General features: G+C 40.1%; 1 protein-coding gene across 1 annotated transcript in view; it reads right to left on the reverse strand.

The window, feature by feature from the left end:
• Positions 1 to 19,462, reverse strand: part of PRKAR2B (protein kinase cAMP-dependent type II regulatory subunit beta) — a 102,574-nt gene that overhangs the window by 38,360 nt on the left and 44,752 nt on the right. Inside the window, exon 3 of the mRNA XM_086396865.1 lies at positions 134 to 186. Coding sequence (XP_086252991.1) covers positions 134 to 186 — 53 coding nt within the window. The remainder of the gene's footprint in view (positions 1 to 133; positions 187 to 19,462) is intronic.

The raw sequence follows: 19,462 nt of genomic DNA on the forward strand, positions 1-19,462 counted from the left end.
AAAAGAAACAGTCAAAATAATTCCATTATGCTTTCTGTTAATCTATAAGCCTGTTAACATCTTTTCTATTACTATTTTCCTTATCCAAGACAAGAGTATAATGTAAAATTAATGTATTCAGTAAGTTACATACCCTGGATTCAGCATCATCTTCTTCTTCATCAGGATTATAAGCTTCCGCACATACTGCAAAGATAAACATGGAAATTTTAAAGATTCTTTCACCAAGAAACATGCTACAATAAATATATCTTTAAAAATTAATGAACAAAAAGAATGCTGTGGTGTAAAAAAGCATGAATCTACCTTATCCAGGGCAAGTAGTCTACCCCGCAAAGCCAGTGCTATTGCAATTTATACGGAATTCACTAAAATATAAACCTGCCCTTTTAGGTACTGATAACTTCTTTTCTTTCTTTTACTCAGAGAAACATAGCTAACCTCTTTCACCTTCATTTCCAAGCTAGAGAAATGGTTAAGAGCAAAAATTACTGGAAAGAACAGGCACACATAAAATCTTAAGTCTGCTTTGAAATGGTCAATTTAATCATGCAATTATGAGTAACTTGCATAAATCATCCATAATTCAATCTTCCAGGAATAAATACTATTAATATTTTGCATATTCCTTTCCAGTCTTTATTCTGAGCTGAGTTCATACTGCATTCAACATTTTAAAACTTGCTTTTTCATTTAACACTGTAAGAATTCTGCATGCCATTGGAAACATTTTATAAATATTTTTTAAAGACTGCTAATTATCATAAGCTCCAATTTACTACTCCCTTAACGCTAGACACAAAACTGACTTCTATTGAAACAACCTTGCAGTAAATATCTTAATGCACAAATATTTGTCTACATTTCAGATTATGTTGTGGAATTATTCCCAAATGTTATTTTGGGGGCTAAAAGGTATGACAACTTTTAAGGCATATTTATCACGACACTTCTTTGCAATGTGTGAGGAGATTCCCCTAAATGGTACCACAGAGTTAGATATTATTGCCAATTTTAATGAAAAAAAGATTTAAATTTTTAAGTATTATTGAATTTGAACAATTATCAAATGTTTGTAAGCTGACTGTATATCCTCTTTTGTCCCTATGCCTGAGACATTTATTTCTGTATTTTATTTCCTTTTTGATTTACACCAGTTTCTCAATACCAGTTTGACATATCTCTTATAATCATTTCATCCAATCTTCTTTTTTTCTTTGGCCATGCTATGTGCTTGCAGGATCTTAGTTCCCAGACTATGGATTAAACTCAGACCAAGGCAGTGAAAGCATGGAGTCCTAACTACTGGACGGCAGGAAATTCCCTCCAGTTTGCTTTTTAACTATAATTACTAGATCTTTTTTTTGTTTGTTTTAAACCAATTACTCATGTTTTTTGTTTTTAATGTAATGACATCAAGAAAAAAAATCCCCCAATATGATTTAAACCCGATGTTAAACATCACAAAAGTACCACTGCTTCTGAGTTTGGTATTTGCAAATCTTTTTTATTTGCAAATTTACAGATCTGTAACTTCTCTTCTTTCAGTTCATAAAAGGAGACCGTTTTACATTTATCCTTTAATTCAGGTGGTGCTAGTGGTAAAAAAACCCGCCTGTCAATGCTGAAGATACTAAAACTCACGTATTCAATCCCTGGGTCAGGAAGATTCCCCTAGAGGAGGGGATGGGAACCCACTCCAGTATTCTTGCCTGGAGAATCCCGTGGACAGAGAAGCCTGGCAGGCTACAGTCCATAGGGTCGCAAGGAGCCAGACATAACTGAAGAGACCTAGCACACACACTTTAATCCATGTGGACTTGATTCTGGCATGGACATAGAAATTTAAAGAGCAGAGGACAGATGAAAGCTGGACAAATATCTTTCCAGGGGCCTCAGAAGCACTGTCATCTTTAGTCCAAGGATTGTCAATATTATTATGAAATCTGCCAGTAGCTTTCTTTTTACAGGCATTGTTCTACACACCTTAGCCAGTGAGTGATTCTTAACCAGGGCCTATTCTGTCCCCCAGCATGACGTCTAAGCAACATCTGGAGACATTTTGGCTGTTACATCTATAGGGGGTTAAGCTGCTGGGGGAAGCTAGGAGACACCACATCATGCACAGGACAGCTGTCCCTCCTCCCTCCTTCCAACAAAGAATGATCTGATCCAAAATGTCAACAGCGCTGAGGTTGAGAAGCCTTGACCAGGTTTATATTTTCTCCTTCAGTCTCACAACAACGCTAGGTGTCATATCACCACTTGGGAGATGAAAGAACTAGGCATAGTTATATATCTTGGCCAAGATCACACAATGTGGTACAATCACACGACTTGATCCCAGGGCTGTCTGGCTCACTCCAAACACCTCGTTCTTCTTCTTTTTTAATGTTTTAAAAAGCAGCTTTATTGAGATATAATTCACATGCCATACAATTCACCCATGTAAAGTGTACACTCAATGTTTTTGGTATATTACATTATTAATTTACTGTAGCAGGTCCTGGAACTTCATTCTTTTTTATGGAAATGCCTTGCTCTTAACCACTGTTCTGCCCTTGCTGGCTTCGGTGAATTCACCAACACAATGCCTGGACCTCAGCCTTCTGTCTCAGAAATCTAAAAGAAGGAGGCCTTCTCACAGGGACAGGCACCCATTAAAGAACCTCACTGATGAATATCACCAGGATGCCAGCTTAGTAACTAACTTCCTGAATTATTACGGCGTCACCATAACCAGCCAGCTCTCTCCCTGCAGGAAGACCACAGAAGCCAAATCACAATTAAAGGCTTCCTTGGTGAGGAGATGGGAAGAGGAGAGAGTCTGTCAAATAAACTATTTAATGCATCAGTCTGGGACAGCCTTATGTAGATGAAAGTGAAAGAGGAGAGTGAAAAAGTTGGCTTAAAGCTCAACATTCAGAAAACTAAGATCATGGCATCCAGTCCCATCGCTTCATGGCAGATAGATGTGGAAACAGTGGCTGACTTTATTTTTCTGGGCTCCAAAATCACTGCAGATGGTGATTGCAGCCATTAAATTAAAAGACGCTTACTCCTTGGAAGGAACGTTATAACCAACCTAGACAGCATATTAAAAAGCAGAGACATTACTTTGCCAGTAAAGGTCCGTCTAGTCAAGGCTATGGTTTTTCCCGTGGTCATGTATGTATGTGAGAGTTGGACTATAAAGAAAGTTGAGTGCTGAAGAATTAATGCTTTTGAACTGTGGTGTTGGAGAAGACTCTTAAGAGTCCCTTGGACTGCAAGGAGATCTAACCAGTCCATCCTAGAGGAGATCAGTCCTGCGTGTTCATTGGAACGACTGATGCTGAGGCTGAAACTCCAATACTTTGGCCACCTGATGTGAAGAGCTGACTCATTTGAAAAGACCCTGATGCTGGGAAAGACTGAGGGCAGGAGAAGAAGGGGACGACAGAGGATGAGATGGTTGGATGGCATCATCGACTCGATGGACATGGGTTTGGGTGGACTCCGGGAGTTGGTGATGGACAGGGAGGCCTGGTGTACTGCGGTTCATGGGTCGCAAAGAGTTGGACACGACTGAGCGACTGAACTGAAGTGGGACAGCCCAAGACGTACACATGCAACACACAGTCCTGCAAATGAGGCCCAGACTCTAGAATTGTGTTGCCACAACTTTCTTAAAAGCAGGATAACATCTACCTCTAAAGCTTGGCTCTGTATTTTCTTTTTCCCTGTCTGACCAACCTCACAGGCAGGACTGATATATAACTTGGAGGGCTCAGTGCAGAGTGGAAATACAGACCCATTTTCATAAATTAAGAAATTTAAGAGGACAAGAGCAGAACATTAAACCTAAGTTGAGGCTCTTGGGAGTGTGGGGACCACAAAGTCAACCATTCTAATGGTGTCTGTATGTTTAGTGAGGTGATATTGTAAGACATCATGTCCTTCAAGGTAACCTGTTATATATAGCACCTTGACCCATTCATGTTAATCTTCAGTTTTAATTCACAGAAAGAAATCTTAATCCTCTGATTTCTAAGTTGCAAGCCCCTAAATGCTGACTAAAAATCGTCACTAGTAAGGATCTATTCTCTTTCTAAATAATTTATCAATTGCTTCAGTATTATTACTTAATACCCTTCTGATTTGTGAAACCTACCTTATCACATATTTGTTTGTTTCTTTCTGGACTATTCATTCCATTGAATCATTTGTTGTTCCAATATTACAAGGTTTAGCTCTGGCACTAAAGTGCGGTAGTTTCACTATATTAAAACTCATCTACTGCACCTCCTATACTGCCATGGGGCCCTCATACCTCCTTACTTTCACTTACACAGTCTCTTCTGATTGGAATTCCCCCCACGTCCTCCTTTCCAAGCCATCCCTTCTCTTCAGCCCCAGCTGAAAAATCAGATCAATGGCAGAGTTTTGAGTTCCAAGAGAGACTTTATAGCCTATAAGCCTAAAATATTTACAATCTGGTTTTTACAAGCTGAATTTTGTCCCTCCAAGTTTTATATATTGAAGCCCTAAGCCCTAATGCCTCAAAATGTGACAGTATTTGGAGGCAGAGCCTTTAAAGGGGTGATTAACTTAAAATCAAACAACTAGATTGGGCCCTAATCCAATCTGACTGGTGTTTTTATAATAAGAGGAATTCTGGTCACAGAGACACACCAAGGATGCACACTGGTGGAGGAAGGACCAGGCGACAGCACAGTGAGAAGGTGGTCTGCTGCGAACCAAGGAGAGAAGCCTTATGAGAAACTAAATATGCTGACACGTTGCTCTTAGCTTTCTACCCTCCAGAACTGTGAGAAAATACATTTCTGTGGTTTAAGCCAAAAAAATACAGTGAGATCAAGAGTCAAACATTGACTTCTCGCTTAGACAGGGCTAACTTAGGACACCCCACTGTTGTGTTTCCTTTGCAGTGTGGACAGAGTCCATTACCATCACCTACTGCTGCTGCTGCTGCTAAGTCGCTTCAGTCATGTCCGACTCTGTATGACCCCATAGATGGCAGCCCACCAGGCTCCCCTGTCCCTGGGATTCTCCAGGCAAGAACACTGGAGTGGGTTGCCATTTCCTTCTCCAATGCATCAAAGTGAAAAGTGAACGTGAAGTCGCTCAGTCGTGTCCGACACTTTAACAAACAGGTTACCACCTGTGCCCCGCCCAGGCAGAACTGTGGCCCTTCGGAAACTATGTTCATTTCCATATGTCCCTAGTACTGACCAGTGGCTTAGTGCTAAAGAATCTACCTGCAATGCAGGAGACGCAGGTTCAATCCCTGGGTTGGGAAGAACCCCTGGAGAAGGAAATGGCAACCCATTCCAGTATTCTTGCCTGGGAAATCCCACAGACACAGGAGCCCGGCGGGTTACAGTCCATGGGGTTGCAAAAGAGTCAGACACAACTTAGTAACTAAACAACCACAAAAAGCACTGACCTGGCACAGTGACTGGCTCAATGCCCATTTTTTTGAAAGAATGACTGATGAACAAACAAGCTTGAAGGTCCTCGAGGGCAGAGATGATGTCTCTTTTAAATATCACCCAATAATCTACCTGTATTATAGACTCTCAAACAAAAATACATAGAATGAATGAATAAAAAGTTGTTCTTTGTATACTATTTGTCCCAAAAAATGGGAACAGAGAGGATGAGTGAAAATGAGGACCTTCCATCTTGTTCACCAAAGGACCTGGCACAGAGGTTAGGAGCTTAGTGAATATCTATACAAGGAATGAATGAATGAAAGACTCTCTATCTGGATAGACCCTGAAGCCCAAGCCTCCAGATAACCTGAGCTGCCTTGAATTTTTTTCTCAAGTGTACCCCATCCCTCCCGGGGAATCTGAAATTGAGCCTGAAACTATATACGCTATTCTGTTTGGCAATTACACAGTTACGAGGAAAAGAGCCTTCTTCTTTATGTGAACCCTGCGTTGAGTTTTTCTACCATGTTGTGTATATATGTATTTGGATAATGCATTAATAATCTAGAATGCTCCAAGAATTTAAGTAGTTTCCCACATTGCAGACAGTATAATGTGCACTGGCAATAGCCAGACAAATGTCAGGGTTTTCAGGACAGAAAAGTGAAAACTATATATTGGGTTGGCATCTTGTGGGACTTGGCTCTCGATCTTTTCATGCACTACACACACACACACACACACACACAGTGTGACAGACAAGGGCCAAAGGTTTCTTTTTCCTATATTTAAAAGTACGTTGTCTTTTTCAACATCATTTCCAATAGAGTGTCCAAAAACTCACTTCAATTCTGACACTACCTACCCAAAGTTAGCATTATATCCCAAGAGTTGAAGCAGTAGTCCCACAAGACTGCCCCCACCTTAGGCATCAATCACAATTCCCAGGCTACCATACTTCTGACCAACCGACTATAAACTGACGGTTTCCACAACACCCTCCTCTAGTTTGATAATTCAGTAGAATGACTCATAGAACTCAAGAAGTACTTGCCTTTCTCTTACTGGTTTATTATAAAGAATACAACTCAAGAATAGCCAAATGGATGAGAAGTATAGGGTGAGATATGGTGGGAGGGGTGCAGTCTCCATGCCCTCTCTGGATGCCACCCTCCTAGCTCATGCTGTGCTCCCCAGTTTGCAAGTTCTCTGCAGCTGGTCATTTAGGGATTTCTATGGAGGTTTTGTTACATGGGCACAAACCAGTGGCCTTTGGTTAAACCAGTGGCCATGGATTAAACCAGGGGCCTTTGGTTAACCTCCGTCTCCAGTCCCTCTCCCCTACTCCAAGGCTGGACTGAGTTCCACGCTTCCAATCATAGTTTGGTCTTTCTGGGACCAGCCCGCATTCTGAAGCTATCCAGGAGCCCCTCAACCAAGAAAGTCTGGTGAGCACACCAAAGAAATCAGGAGATCCCCAGGGTGTTAGGAGCTCTGTGCCAGGCGCCAGGATCAAGTATCTTTGTCTTGTTTATACTGCACAAAGGATTACACCAACTCCCAGGGTTTTCACCAAGCGCCCACTATACTTTGTTGGGGAATGTATAAAAATCAGTAGTCAAAACAACTGTGCCCTGGACAAGTTTACCCTGTGAGTTCTGAAAAAGCCAACAAAGAATAAAGGAAGCAGGCCCAGCTCCATGAGCCACTGGGCCTCAGCACCTGGCGCAGAGCCTTGCACACAGTACAGCCTCAATAAATATTTGCAGAAGGAATCAAAAGCAAATGTGGCCTGCAGAGAAAGACTGCGTGCTTCAGAGGTCTAAAACCTAGGGAAATAATGGACTTCTGCAAAATATGTAAAATTTACTTCCCCAATGGGAAGTAAATGCACTAAGATTTCAGCATACTTATTTAAATGATAATCAGCTTAAAATAAAGCTATTATAAAAGCACAGGTGTATTAGACAACAGAGTTCTGATGCAATGTGGTTAAACTTAGCTTACTCAAGTGGAAATGAGCTTCTACAAAGGGAAAAAAATGTACCTTTTACAAATACTAGTTTAAGGCATGCATTTTCAAACAAGATTAGTTGGGGGAAGGGGCAAAAAAAAAACACAACAACTTTTACTTTACTTTTCTTCCATATAAACCACGATATACATACAATTGTTGTTTAGTTGCTCAGTAGTGTCCTCCTCTTCTGTGACCCTGTGGACTGTAGCCCGCCAGGCTCCTCTGTCTGTGGGATTTCCCAGGCAAGAATACTGGAGCGGGTTGCCATTTCCTTCTCTAGAGGATCTTCCCAACCCCAGGGATCAAACCTGGGTCTCCTGCACTGACGGGTGGATTTTAATCACTGAGCCACCAGGGAAGCCCCCTTTTTTCCATGTGAAGAATAGGTATTCATACAATACTTAACCAGATACACACTATATATATTGTACTAAAATCTCATGGAGGGGACAGTTAGGGGGAAAAAGACTAAAAAACACGTAGGGGCAGAGGCAATAATAAAAATAAGACTGAGACACACTGGTATAGGGATATACTAGTTATAACTAAGTAAAAGGAGGAGGCATGATGACAAGCCATGGACACCCCTCTCCCCTCTTGAGTCACATTTTTGCCCAATCTGGTACGTATCCACTGTGACACATCACTGATCATCTTAACATGTAATTCACAAAGCAAAGGCATTTGGATAATATGTCCAAAAACAGAAGTTCACGTTTTGATCCCAAATCACATTCAAGCAAAACGACCCACAGGAAGTCTGAACTTATTCACTCAAAAAAATAGTTTTTGAAATGCGGGAGGTGATGCAAGAAGGTATGTACACCACATTTCACAGGACAAGCAGCATGATCTTTCCAGAGAGACAGGGAAGTGCACTCCTACCTTGTAAAGGCCCTGAACCCCAGCCTTCCTATCCCTGTTTCTTTTTAGGGGCTTATAAGGTAAGAGAAGACGTATTGAAATCAATCTCACAGTTTATGTACAAATAGGGAGAAAAACTTAACTTAAAAATCTATAAAATAAGGCTCAACAACTCTGAAAAGAATCATTACCATTTCCTTAAAAGTGCTTTTCAAATATTAATTGACCGTTCAGCTATTTAATGTACAACTTAATATCCTACTATTTCCTGCATCAAAATACTAGAAGTTGTTATAATCTACCATGTTACTGCCTAGATTTTAGCTACAAAAAGAGCAATATAAATACAACCTGTATCTATCTTGCAGTAATGCTGGCAGGCTTCACTGAATAGTACTTAAGTGAATATTTAATTTCCAGATCAATTATGTTCATGTCAGAAAAATTAATTTAAAGATTTTAGCCAAGGTACTTAACTGTATAATCTTATCTTGGTGAAACGATTAAACAGGGCTTTAAAAATCAGCCCTTCAAAACCATCTCTGGTTCTCCATAAATTTCTGAATTAAAAAAAAATTTATTTTATATTATAGTTGATTTATGATGTTGTCTTAGTTTCAGGAATATAGCAAAGTGATTCAGTTATACATATACATATATTTATTCTTTATCAGACTGTTTTCCCATGTAGGTTATTATGGAGTATTGAGTAGAATTCCCTGTAGTATACAATCAGTCATTATTGATTATCTATTTTATATATATAATAGCGGCATGTATATGTTAATCCCAACCTTCTAATTTATCCCTCCCCCTTCTTTCCCCTCTTAACCATATATTTGTTTTCTAAATCTACGAGTCTGTTTCTGTTTTGTTTGTAAATAAGTTCATTACCATCATTTTTAAAGATTCTACATATAATTGATATCGTATATTTGTCTTTGTCTGACTTACTTCACTTCATCCATGTTGCTGTAAATGGCTTTACTTCACTCTTTTTATAAAACATTGTTTTAAATCTTCATTCATGTAGGCTCCTAAAGTGTCAAACATATAATTACCAATTTTAAAAAGTTTTTACAAATTTTTTCCTGTTACTTCCACTAGAAAATATATTATCTCATAAGTATTTTAGAAGCCTTGGTGGCTCAGATGGTAAAACGGAGACCCAGGTTCAATCCCTGGGTCGGGAAGATCCCCTGGAGAAAGAAATGGCAACCCACTCCAGTATTCTTGCCTGGAAAATCCCATGGACGTAGGAGCCTGGTTGGCTACTGTCCACGGGGTCGCAAAGAGTCGGACACGGCTGAGCGACTTCACTATCTATCTATCTATCTATTAAACACTTCATTAAACCACCCTGATTCATCACAAAATCATTATTTTTGTTGCCCTTTAAGAGAGAGATTTAGAATAAGATTATATAATTGACCCACTCCTATCCACGTTCTGTTTCTAAAAACACTTTTCCTCCACCTGTATACCACGCTTCAAGTGATTATACTATCAGGAACCATTCACAAGTAAATGCTTCACAAGTAAAGCAACAGAACTCAAAACATTCTCTAATCTGTTTTTAAAAGACATGTAGAAACAACCTAAGTGTCCATTAATAGACAAATGGATAGAGATGTGTGATATTCCACAGACAGTGAAATATTGCACAACCATTCAAAATGTAATCTTGCCGTTTGTGACAACATGCAAGGATCTAGAGGGCATTATGTTAAGTGAGGTAATTCAGATAAATAATGGCAAATACTGCATGATTTGATTTACATGCAGAATCTAAGAAGCAAAACAACCAAACCAAACCAAACCTAAAACCGACTCACAGACACAGAGAACAAACAGGTGAATGCCAGAAGGGAGGCACTGGGGTGGATGAAATAAGTGAAGAGCATTAACAGGTACAAACTTCCAGTTATATAATAAATAAGTCATAGGGATGTAATATACAGCATAAGGAATATGGTCAACAGTATTATAAGAACTTTGTGTGCAGACAGATGATTAATAGACTTATCCTGGTGATCATTTCATAATATATGCAAAATCAAGTCATTATGTAGTAAACTCGAAACTAACATGATATTGTGTATCAACTATATATTTTTTAAACTGTAAATTTTTCTTCAAAAATGTCTCCAAAGGAAAAGCAAAGAACTATGTCAGAACCCATATACATATAATTTTTATTCTAGATTTGGGTTCCTAAGTAATTAAAAAATTTAGTTATGAAGTATGTGGGCTTCCCAGGTGGCACAGTTGTAAAGAATCTGCCTGTCAATGCAGGAGATGCAAGACATGTGAGTTCAGTCCCTAGGTTGGGAACTCTTTCTAATAAAGTTTTTCACATAAAATAAAAATACTGACTTGGTGTCTACCTCAATCTGATAATAAAATGGCTTGCTGTACACCTTGAATACTTAAAAAACATCTTCAGGCGTTGAGAACAGGAGAGGAAGGAGTATGGCAAATCCTCACTCCCAAAGCAATGATAAAATATGATTTTCACAAAAAATATAAAACAAAAACATTTCAGGACTCTGGGAATCAAAGGCCAACAAATTGAGAAGCATTTATTCATGAAATACTACTGAACCCTAAGTTAGAACAGTGGGGCTGTGAAAACACTCCTGTGGTCTTCCCTTACTCCCTCTATCACCACATTTACAGCACTCTTGATACCCAAGTGAGAGCTGATTCCCACACTGACCAATCCTCTTTTAATAGCCAGATGTCCAACAATTCCCTTCAGTTCTGACACTAGCTCCTTGCAGTGAGCATCAGATTCCACAAGTCAAGGGTTCAGCCCCACAACACCACCCCCACTTCAGATGCCAAACATGGGTAGTGAGTCCCCAGATTACCCACAACTTCTGTCCAAAGTGGCTATATATGGGCGGTCTCCATGACCCCCTCCCTGGACTTCATCATTTGCTGCTGCTACTGCTGCTAAGTTGCTTCACTTGTGTCGCTTCACTTGTGTCCGACTCTGTGTGACCCCAGAGACGGCAGCCCACCAGGCTCTGCCATCCCTGGGATTCTCCAGGCAAGAACACTGGAGTGGGTTGTCATTTCCTTCTCCAATGCATGAAAGTGAAAAGTGAAAGGGAAGTCGCTAAGTCGTGTCCAACTCTTAGCGACCCCATGGACTGCAGCCCACCAGACTTCTCCATCCATGGGATTTTCCAGGCAAGAGTACTGGAGTGGGGTGCCATTGCCTTCTCCGAATCATTTGCTAGCCCAGCTCATAAAACTCAGAGAAACATGCTTATCAGTTTATTATATACTAAAGGATACAATAAAGGGTCCAGCCAGAAGAGATAAGAGAGGACAAGGCTGGAAGGGCTCTGAGTGCAGGAACTTCTGTCCCCGTGGAGTTGGGGTGCATTACCCTCTCAGCATACAGATGTGTTCACTGAACCCTGTACTTTGGCAAACTTATATAGAAGCTTCATCTTGTAGCCATGATTAATGCTAATTAACTCAATCTCCAGCACCTCTCCCATTCCCAGAGGATGGCAGATGGGGCTGCAAGTCACAAGCTTCTAATCCTGGCTGGGTGTTTCAGGTAACCAGCTCCCATTCCTAAAGCTATCCCCAAGCTCATCCAAAGTCTTCTCAGTAGAACAAAGACATTCCTATCACCTAGGAAATTTCAAAGGATTTGGGAGCTCTGTGTTAGAAACCAAGATCAAAGACCAAACATTAGAACAAAAGACGCGTCTAGTGCTCTTGCAACCTAGAATATCACAAAGGTTTTAGGAACCCTGTACCAGGAAATGGGGATAGAGACCAATATACGTTTTTTCAATTATTTCATAGACAGTCTATGGCATTCTTGCTTGGGACTGCTATCCTGGCCCCCCAAGTTCAGCATGATCAGCAGCATAGTTCTACCTGCTTTGCTGCTAAGGGAGGCTAACTTGATTAAAAGTGCAAAAAATCCATGCCCAGCAATACAGTTGGTAATGGCAATCATGAAGGCAGACAAACAGCAAGACTAGCAGGTTACCTAGCTGGAGGTTGTGGAGGTTGTGGAGCTGCAGCAAGTATCAGACCAACAGACTAAACAGAAATGTTTAAAAGTGAGACAACCACAGAAGAGCTTCAAAAGCTATCCAAACAACCATGGCCCACTGGAAGGCTGTGTGGGCACACAGGAGAAATGGGACAGGGTCCAAGCTATCTACCTCTCTGGGTCCATGAGGCTACAGCACATGCAGAGAAGACAAACATGGCAGCCAGAAGCTGGGAAACACTTTAAAATGACCTGTAACAACTAAAGAGAAAAAAATCCAATTAAAATTTGGGCACAGGATCTAAAGAGACTTTTTTCCCCAAAGAAGGCATACAAATGGCCAACAGGTACATGAAAAGATGCTCAACATCACGAATTACTAGGGAAATGCAAATCAAAACCACAATAAAGTATCACTTCACATCTGTTAGAATGGCTATTATCAAGAAGACAAGAAATAACAAGTGATGGTGAGAATGTCAAGAAAAAAGACCCCTTGTGCTAAATTGGACCCCTGCTGAATTGGTGCAGGCACTATGGAAGTTCCTCAAAAAATTAAAAATAGAAATACCATACAATCTAGCAATTCCACTTCTGGGTATTTATCCGAAGAAAATGAAATCTTTCTCACAAAGATATTTGCACCCCAATGTTCACTGTATTATTTACAATAGCCAAGACCTGGAAGCAATCTAAATCTCCACCCATGGATGAATGCACAAAGAACATGTGATATTTATATACAATGGAATACTATTCAGCATAAAGGAAGGAAATCTTGACATTTGCAACAACACGGATGGACCTTGAGGCCATTATGCTAAGTGAAGTAAGGCAGACATAGATAAAAGCTGTTATGATATCACATGTTGAGAATCTTCAACAAAAAAACAACTTAGAAACACAGAAGACAGATTGATGGTTATCAGAGGGGGAAAAAAGCTGTCTGAAATTTGAACATGCTCCCCAACTCACACATATATCCATCAGCTCAAGGCATTTGTAGATAACCTCTAACCCATCATGGACTTACCACTAAGCCATGCAGATACAGGAGCTAATACTGGAGATCCAGGGTTAATCTTTTTTTAATTAAAAATTTTATAAATCAGAGACATTAGCATTCACACACCATAGTGGAAACAGAGTCCATAAATTTAGCCCAGTAAAGCTGTTAAACAAAAAAAGGGCAACAACAAGTCTGAGAGGGAGTAAATCAGAATTAAGAATTACTACAAAATAAAATCTGAAATCCTGGTTCTCAGCAAACTTTCAAGGCATATAAAGAAACAGGAAAGTGTGTTCCATGAACAGGAAAAAAGCAGTCAACAGATACTGACTCTAAGTGGATCCATCTGTTAACACTTCTCAAAGACTTCAAAATAAACCATGATGCTTTGTAACTAAAGGAAGTCATATTTAAAGAATTATAGTATGATGACAATGACTCAACAAAGAGATCTCAATAAAGAGGTAGAAATTATGAAAAAGAACCAAATGAAATTTTGAAATTGAAAAGTACAATAATTGAGATGAAAAATTCACTAGATGGGTTCACTAGGTTTAAGCTGGCAGAAGGAAGAATCTACAAACGTGAAGAAAGATCAATAGAAACAATTCAACCTAAAAATTGGAGAGAAAAAAGAATGAATAAAAAGGAAGAAAGCCTCAAAGACCCGTAAGATAACATCAAGCATACTAACCTGCATGTAATGGCAGTTCCACAAAAAGAGGGAAAGGGTAGGAAACACAAGAAGAAATAATGGCTAAAAAACTCCCAAACTTTATGAGAACTGAACTTACAGATCCAAGAAGCTCAATGAACCCTACCCTAGAATAAACACAAACAAATACATACCTAGGCACATTTCAGTTAAACTGTAAAAGTCAAAAACAAATTAAATTTTCAAAATAGTAAAAAACAGTTATCATATATAGGAGAATAATAAAACAATGGTTAACTTCTCTTCAGAAACAATGGAGATAAGAAGGTGTTGATAGCATATTCAAATTGCTAAACGGGGAAAAAAAAAAAAAAAAAAACCAAAATTGTCTCACAAGAATTCCATATCCAGCAAAACTATCCTTTAAAAATGAAGGTGGAATGAATTCATTCTCAGAAAAACAAAGACTAAGAAGATTTACTGCCAGCAGATGGGCCCTACAAGAGACACTAAAGGAAGTCTTTCGGGCTGAAAGGCAATGACACCAGATGCTAACTCAAATTAGCAAGAAAAAAGGAAGAGCAGCAGAAAAAGGTTAACACTTGAATAAATATAAAAGACTGTATAAATACATACGCTTGCTCTTTTTTCTCTTAATTTTACTTTAAAAGACAAGACTGCACAAAGCAATAATTACAACACCAAACTGTCAGGTCTGTAACACATATAATACGTATGTCAATAACAGCACAAGGGGCTCTTCAATTCCTCTTGGTTCACACACCTGAGTAAGGCAGTCTAAATGTTCCATGTGGCTATCCCTAGGAAGAGATCACCACTTCTCACTCTGTTTCCAGGTAAAGCTAAGGTAAAAGGGGTGGGGAGGACAGTATTGATCTATTTTGAAATGTCAAGATTCTACCTTGACCATTCCTAGGCATGATATTATCTCTGACCAAAAAAGTTTAAGGATTCCCATAACATACAGAATAAGGTTGTTAGAACCTTATAGTAAGAAATGTATGGGTTTTTTTTTATAGTAGGAGGAAGGCTCTCAAAAGTCTTAGTAAGAATTTGGGCTATCGTGTGTGTTATAGGAAGCATTAACGGGCTTTCCAGGTGGCACAGTTCAGTTCAGTCGCTCAGTGTGTCCAACTCTTTGTCACTCCATGGACTGCAGCACGCCAGGCCTCCCGGTCCATCACCAACTCCTGGAGCTTAATCAAACTCATATCCATTGAGTCGTTGATGCCATCCAACCATCTCATCCTCTGTCGTCCCCTTCTCCTCCCACTTTCAATCTTTCCCAGCATCAGGGTCTTTTCAAATGAGTCAGTTCTTCGCATCAGGTGGCCAAAGTATTGGAGTTTCAGCTTCAACATCAGTCCTTCCAATGAATATTCAGGACTGATTTCCAGTAGGATTGACTGGTTGGATCTCCTTGCTGTCCAAGGGACTCTCAAGAGTCTTCTCCAACACCACAGTTCAAAAGCATCAATTCTTTAGCACTCAGCTTTCTTTATAGTCCAACTCTCACATCCATACATGACTACTGGAAAAACCATAGCTTGGACTAGATGGACCTTCGTTGGCAAAGTAATGTCTCTGCTTTTTAATAAGTGGTCTAGTGTCATAGCTTTTCTTCCAGGGAGCAAGCGTCTTTTAATTTCACGGCTGCCATCACCATCTGCAGTGATTTTGGAGCCCCCCAAAATAAAGTCTGTCACTGTTTCCATTGTTTTCCCATTTATTTGCCATGAAGTGATGTGACCAGATGTCATGATCTTAGTTTTCTGAATGTTGAGTTTTAAAGCCAACTGTTTTACTCTCCTCTTTCACTTTCATCAAGAGACTCTAGTTCTTCTTTGCTTTCTGCCATAAGGGTGGTATCATCTGCATATCTGTGATTATTGCTATTTCTCCTGGAAATCTTGATTCCAGCTTGTGCTTCATCCAGCCCAGCATTTTGCATGATGTACTCTGCATATGTTAAATAAGCAGAGTGACAATACACAGTCTTGAAGTACTCCTTTCCCAATTTGGAACCAATCTGTTGTTCCATGTCCAGTTTTAACTGTTGCTTCTTGACCTGCACACAGATTTCTCAGGAGGCAGGTGAAGTGGCCTAGTATTACCATCTCTTGAAGAATCTCCCACAGTTTGTTGTGATCCACATAGTTAAACGCTTTGGTGTAGTCAGTAAAGCAGAAGTAGGTGTTTTTTTGGAACTCTCTTGCTTTTTTGATGATCCAGCAGATGCTGGCAACTTGATCTCTGGTTCCTCTTCCTTTTCTAAATCCAGCTTGAACATGTGGAAGTTCACAGTTCACGTACTGTTGAAGCCTGGCTTGGAGAATTTTGAGCACTACTTGGCTAGGGTGTGAAATAAGTGCAATTGTACGGTATTTTGAACATTCTTTGGCACTGCCTTTCTTTGGGATTGGAATGAAAAATGACGTTTTCCAGTCCTGTGGCCACTGCTGAGTTACCCAAATTTGCTGACGTATTGAGTGCAGCACTTTCACAGCATCATCTTTTAAGGTTTGAAATAGCTCAGCTGGAATTCCATCACCTCCACTAGCTTAGTTTGTAGTGATGCTTCCTAATGCCCCCTTGACTTCACATTCCAGGATGTCTGGCTCTAAGTGAGTGATCACACCATAGTGGTTATCTGGGTCATGAAGATCTTTTTGTATAGTTCTTCTGTGCCACCTCTTCTTAATATCTTCTGCTTCTGTTAGGTCCACACCATTTCTGTCCTTTATTGTTCCCATCTTTGCATGAAATGTTTTCTTGTTATCTCTAATTTTTTTTGAAAAGACCTCTAGTCTTTGCCATTCTATTTTTTCCCTCTATTTCTTTGCATTCATCACTGAGAAAGGCTTTCTTATCTCTGCTTGCTATTCTTTGGAACTCTGCATTTAAATGGGTATATCTTTCCTTTTCTCCTTTGCCTTTAGCTTCTCTTCTTTTCTCAGCTATTTGTAAGGCCTACTCAGACAACCAATTTGCCTTTTTGCATTTCTTTTATTGGGGATCGTCTTGATCACTGGCTCCTGTACAATGTCACGAACCTCCGTCCATAGTTCTTCAGGCACTCTGTCTCTCATATCTAATCCCTTGAATCTATTTGTCACTTCTATTGTATAATCGTGAGGGATTTGATCAGGTCATACCTGAATGGTCTAGTTGTTCCCTACTTTCTTCAATTTAAGTATGGTGGCACAGTGGTAAAGAATTAGCCTGCCAATGTAGGAGACACAAGACTCAGGTTTGATCCCTGGGTTGGGAAAACCCCTGGAATAGGAAATGGCAACCCACTCTAGTGTTCTTACCTGGAGAATTCCTTGGACAGAGGAGCCTGGCGGGCTACAGTCCATGGGTTCACAAAGAGTCAGACACAACTGAGCACACACAGGCTGGGCTATTATCTCAACACATTATTAAATGTATCCCTTCTATTCCCCATCCCCACCTGTCAAAATCTCCCTCCCTTCAAAGCTCTACACAAATGCCACATCCTTCCTGACACTTGCCCCAAACACACAAGTTAGAATTATAAGTCTCCTTTTAGGCAGGAACACTGCACCTTATTTGCATCTTCCTTTCAGTGGAATCAAAAACTACGTGGGGGCCAAATTCTAAACACAATATATGAAGCAAAATCTCCAACAGTAAATGCTATTCTTGAAAATCTCATAGAAAGCCATTGCCGAAGACAGTCATATGGTCCTGCAATAAGTCCACAACAATGGGTTTTCCCTCCAGCATTCAAATAGATTGCTTTTTCTTCTGTTGAGTAGCAGAAGTTGTTGTTGGCTACATTCAGAAGCCATGTTGTGTAGAAAATGGATATCTTTAAAGCCTAGAAATGGTCTTACTCTGAGAGGCATGCAAGAACTGAACAAGCCAGCATGAAGGGTAGACTTCCTTTTCTTTCTCACTCACTGAGGGTACAAACTCACTGAGTGGACTGACCATCTGTTCCATGCTCTGTGTAGAGTGTGTACTGTGAAATCAGAGTGGTGGCACCATGACCCAGTTCTGCTGTGCTGCCCTACAACTGTCCGGTAGGTCAGTCATGAGTACATGGTCAGTTCTTTCAGAGGCCTGGGCACAAGCTAAGTCTTACTCATCTTTAGTAATCTCTCTGAACAATGCTGTAAATGGTGAGTTAATGATAAATGCTTTTTAATTTAGCTGAAGTGACTGCACAACCAACCAGATAGAAAGCCATCTCTTCCACAGTTATCAGAGTATAAACATTTTCAAAACAAACATTGTTGCACAAAAAAAGCAGTTCTCTTTAAAATTAAAAACCTTTGCAAGTCTAGAAAAAAATCCAATCTCATTTAAAAACACAGTAAGTTTGCAGAATATGAGTGAGCCAGGTGGTTGGCTGCTCTTAATGTTGAGAAGAAAACAGCATCAGTAAAAGTCTGTGAGAGGAAAATTACAGTGACCTTTAGCCTCCCACTTGATCTCTTTGAAAAACTTGTGGTATAAATGTAAAGTATTATTTCTGTTTTGAGGCATTTTCCATTAGTACCCAGATGAAGTGATATGCAAGATAATAGTTACATTCTTTTGAAGAGAAGCAACATTTGTCTGCTATTGTTATTTATTGTCATTCTGTATGTAAAGCATTATTCTATCATAAAACGGAGATTTTCTCAACATAAAAAGACAAATCCAAATGGGTCACCTGCAGTCATACAGGCAGGTGGTGAAACAAAGGACAGAGCATCCCTCACACACAGAGCTCAGGGTTCATCAACTGTCTCTGATTCAAAAAGGTACTGAGGACACTGCAGATGTCCCCTTAGGCTGGAAAGGAAGCGCAGGAACCAAGGGAAAAGCTACCTTCAACAAAGACAGAGGGCTTCTTAGGGGCAGCCAGTCTAACCTAGGAATCAGCTAGTAGATGAGATCCTATAACCCAAAATAGGGCAGACAAACTTATTCCCCAGGTGAGGTCAGGGTTTTGAGTCTTGTGTCCTAGCAAACGAGACAACTTCTAGCCAACTTCCCAGGCAAATAAGACAACTTCTAGGTCAGTCCAGGATGACTGGGCTAATTAATCAGAACACTTTCTTGGGATCTTCGTGGGGCTTGAATCAGAGGGCATGTCAGGTGGGTCTCTTTCTGGTGGCTACTGCTGTAAAGTGTAGAGCTGTAGTGGTTATATTCCCATCACATGGAAAAAGTGTCCTACAGTAGAGGAGAGAATTGGAGGCAAGAGATGGAGCGATCCCTACCTGTGTTCAAAACCCAGGTACCCAGCTGCACTCCTGCCCTCCACTTGTGGCTGGATGATTTTGTGAGACTCCCCCCAACACACACCACTGACTAAATTTCACTTAATGGAATTCAATGTGCATTTCAGTCACTCACAATCAGGGAGACATCAGAAATTAAGGGGAACGCTGGTACAGAAAGATTAGGACAAGAA

This window comes from Bos grunniens, chromosome 4, assembly GCF_055505025.1.
Source record: "Bos grunniens cultivar Pamir isolate PY7600 chromosome 4, Bosgru_T2T1.0, whole genome shotgun sequence".
NCBI classification, from domain to species: Eukaryota; Metazoa; Chordata; class Mammalia; order Artiodactyla; family Bovidae; genus Bos; species Bos grunniens.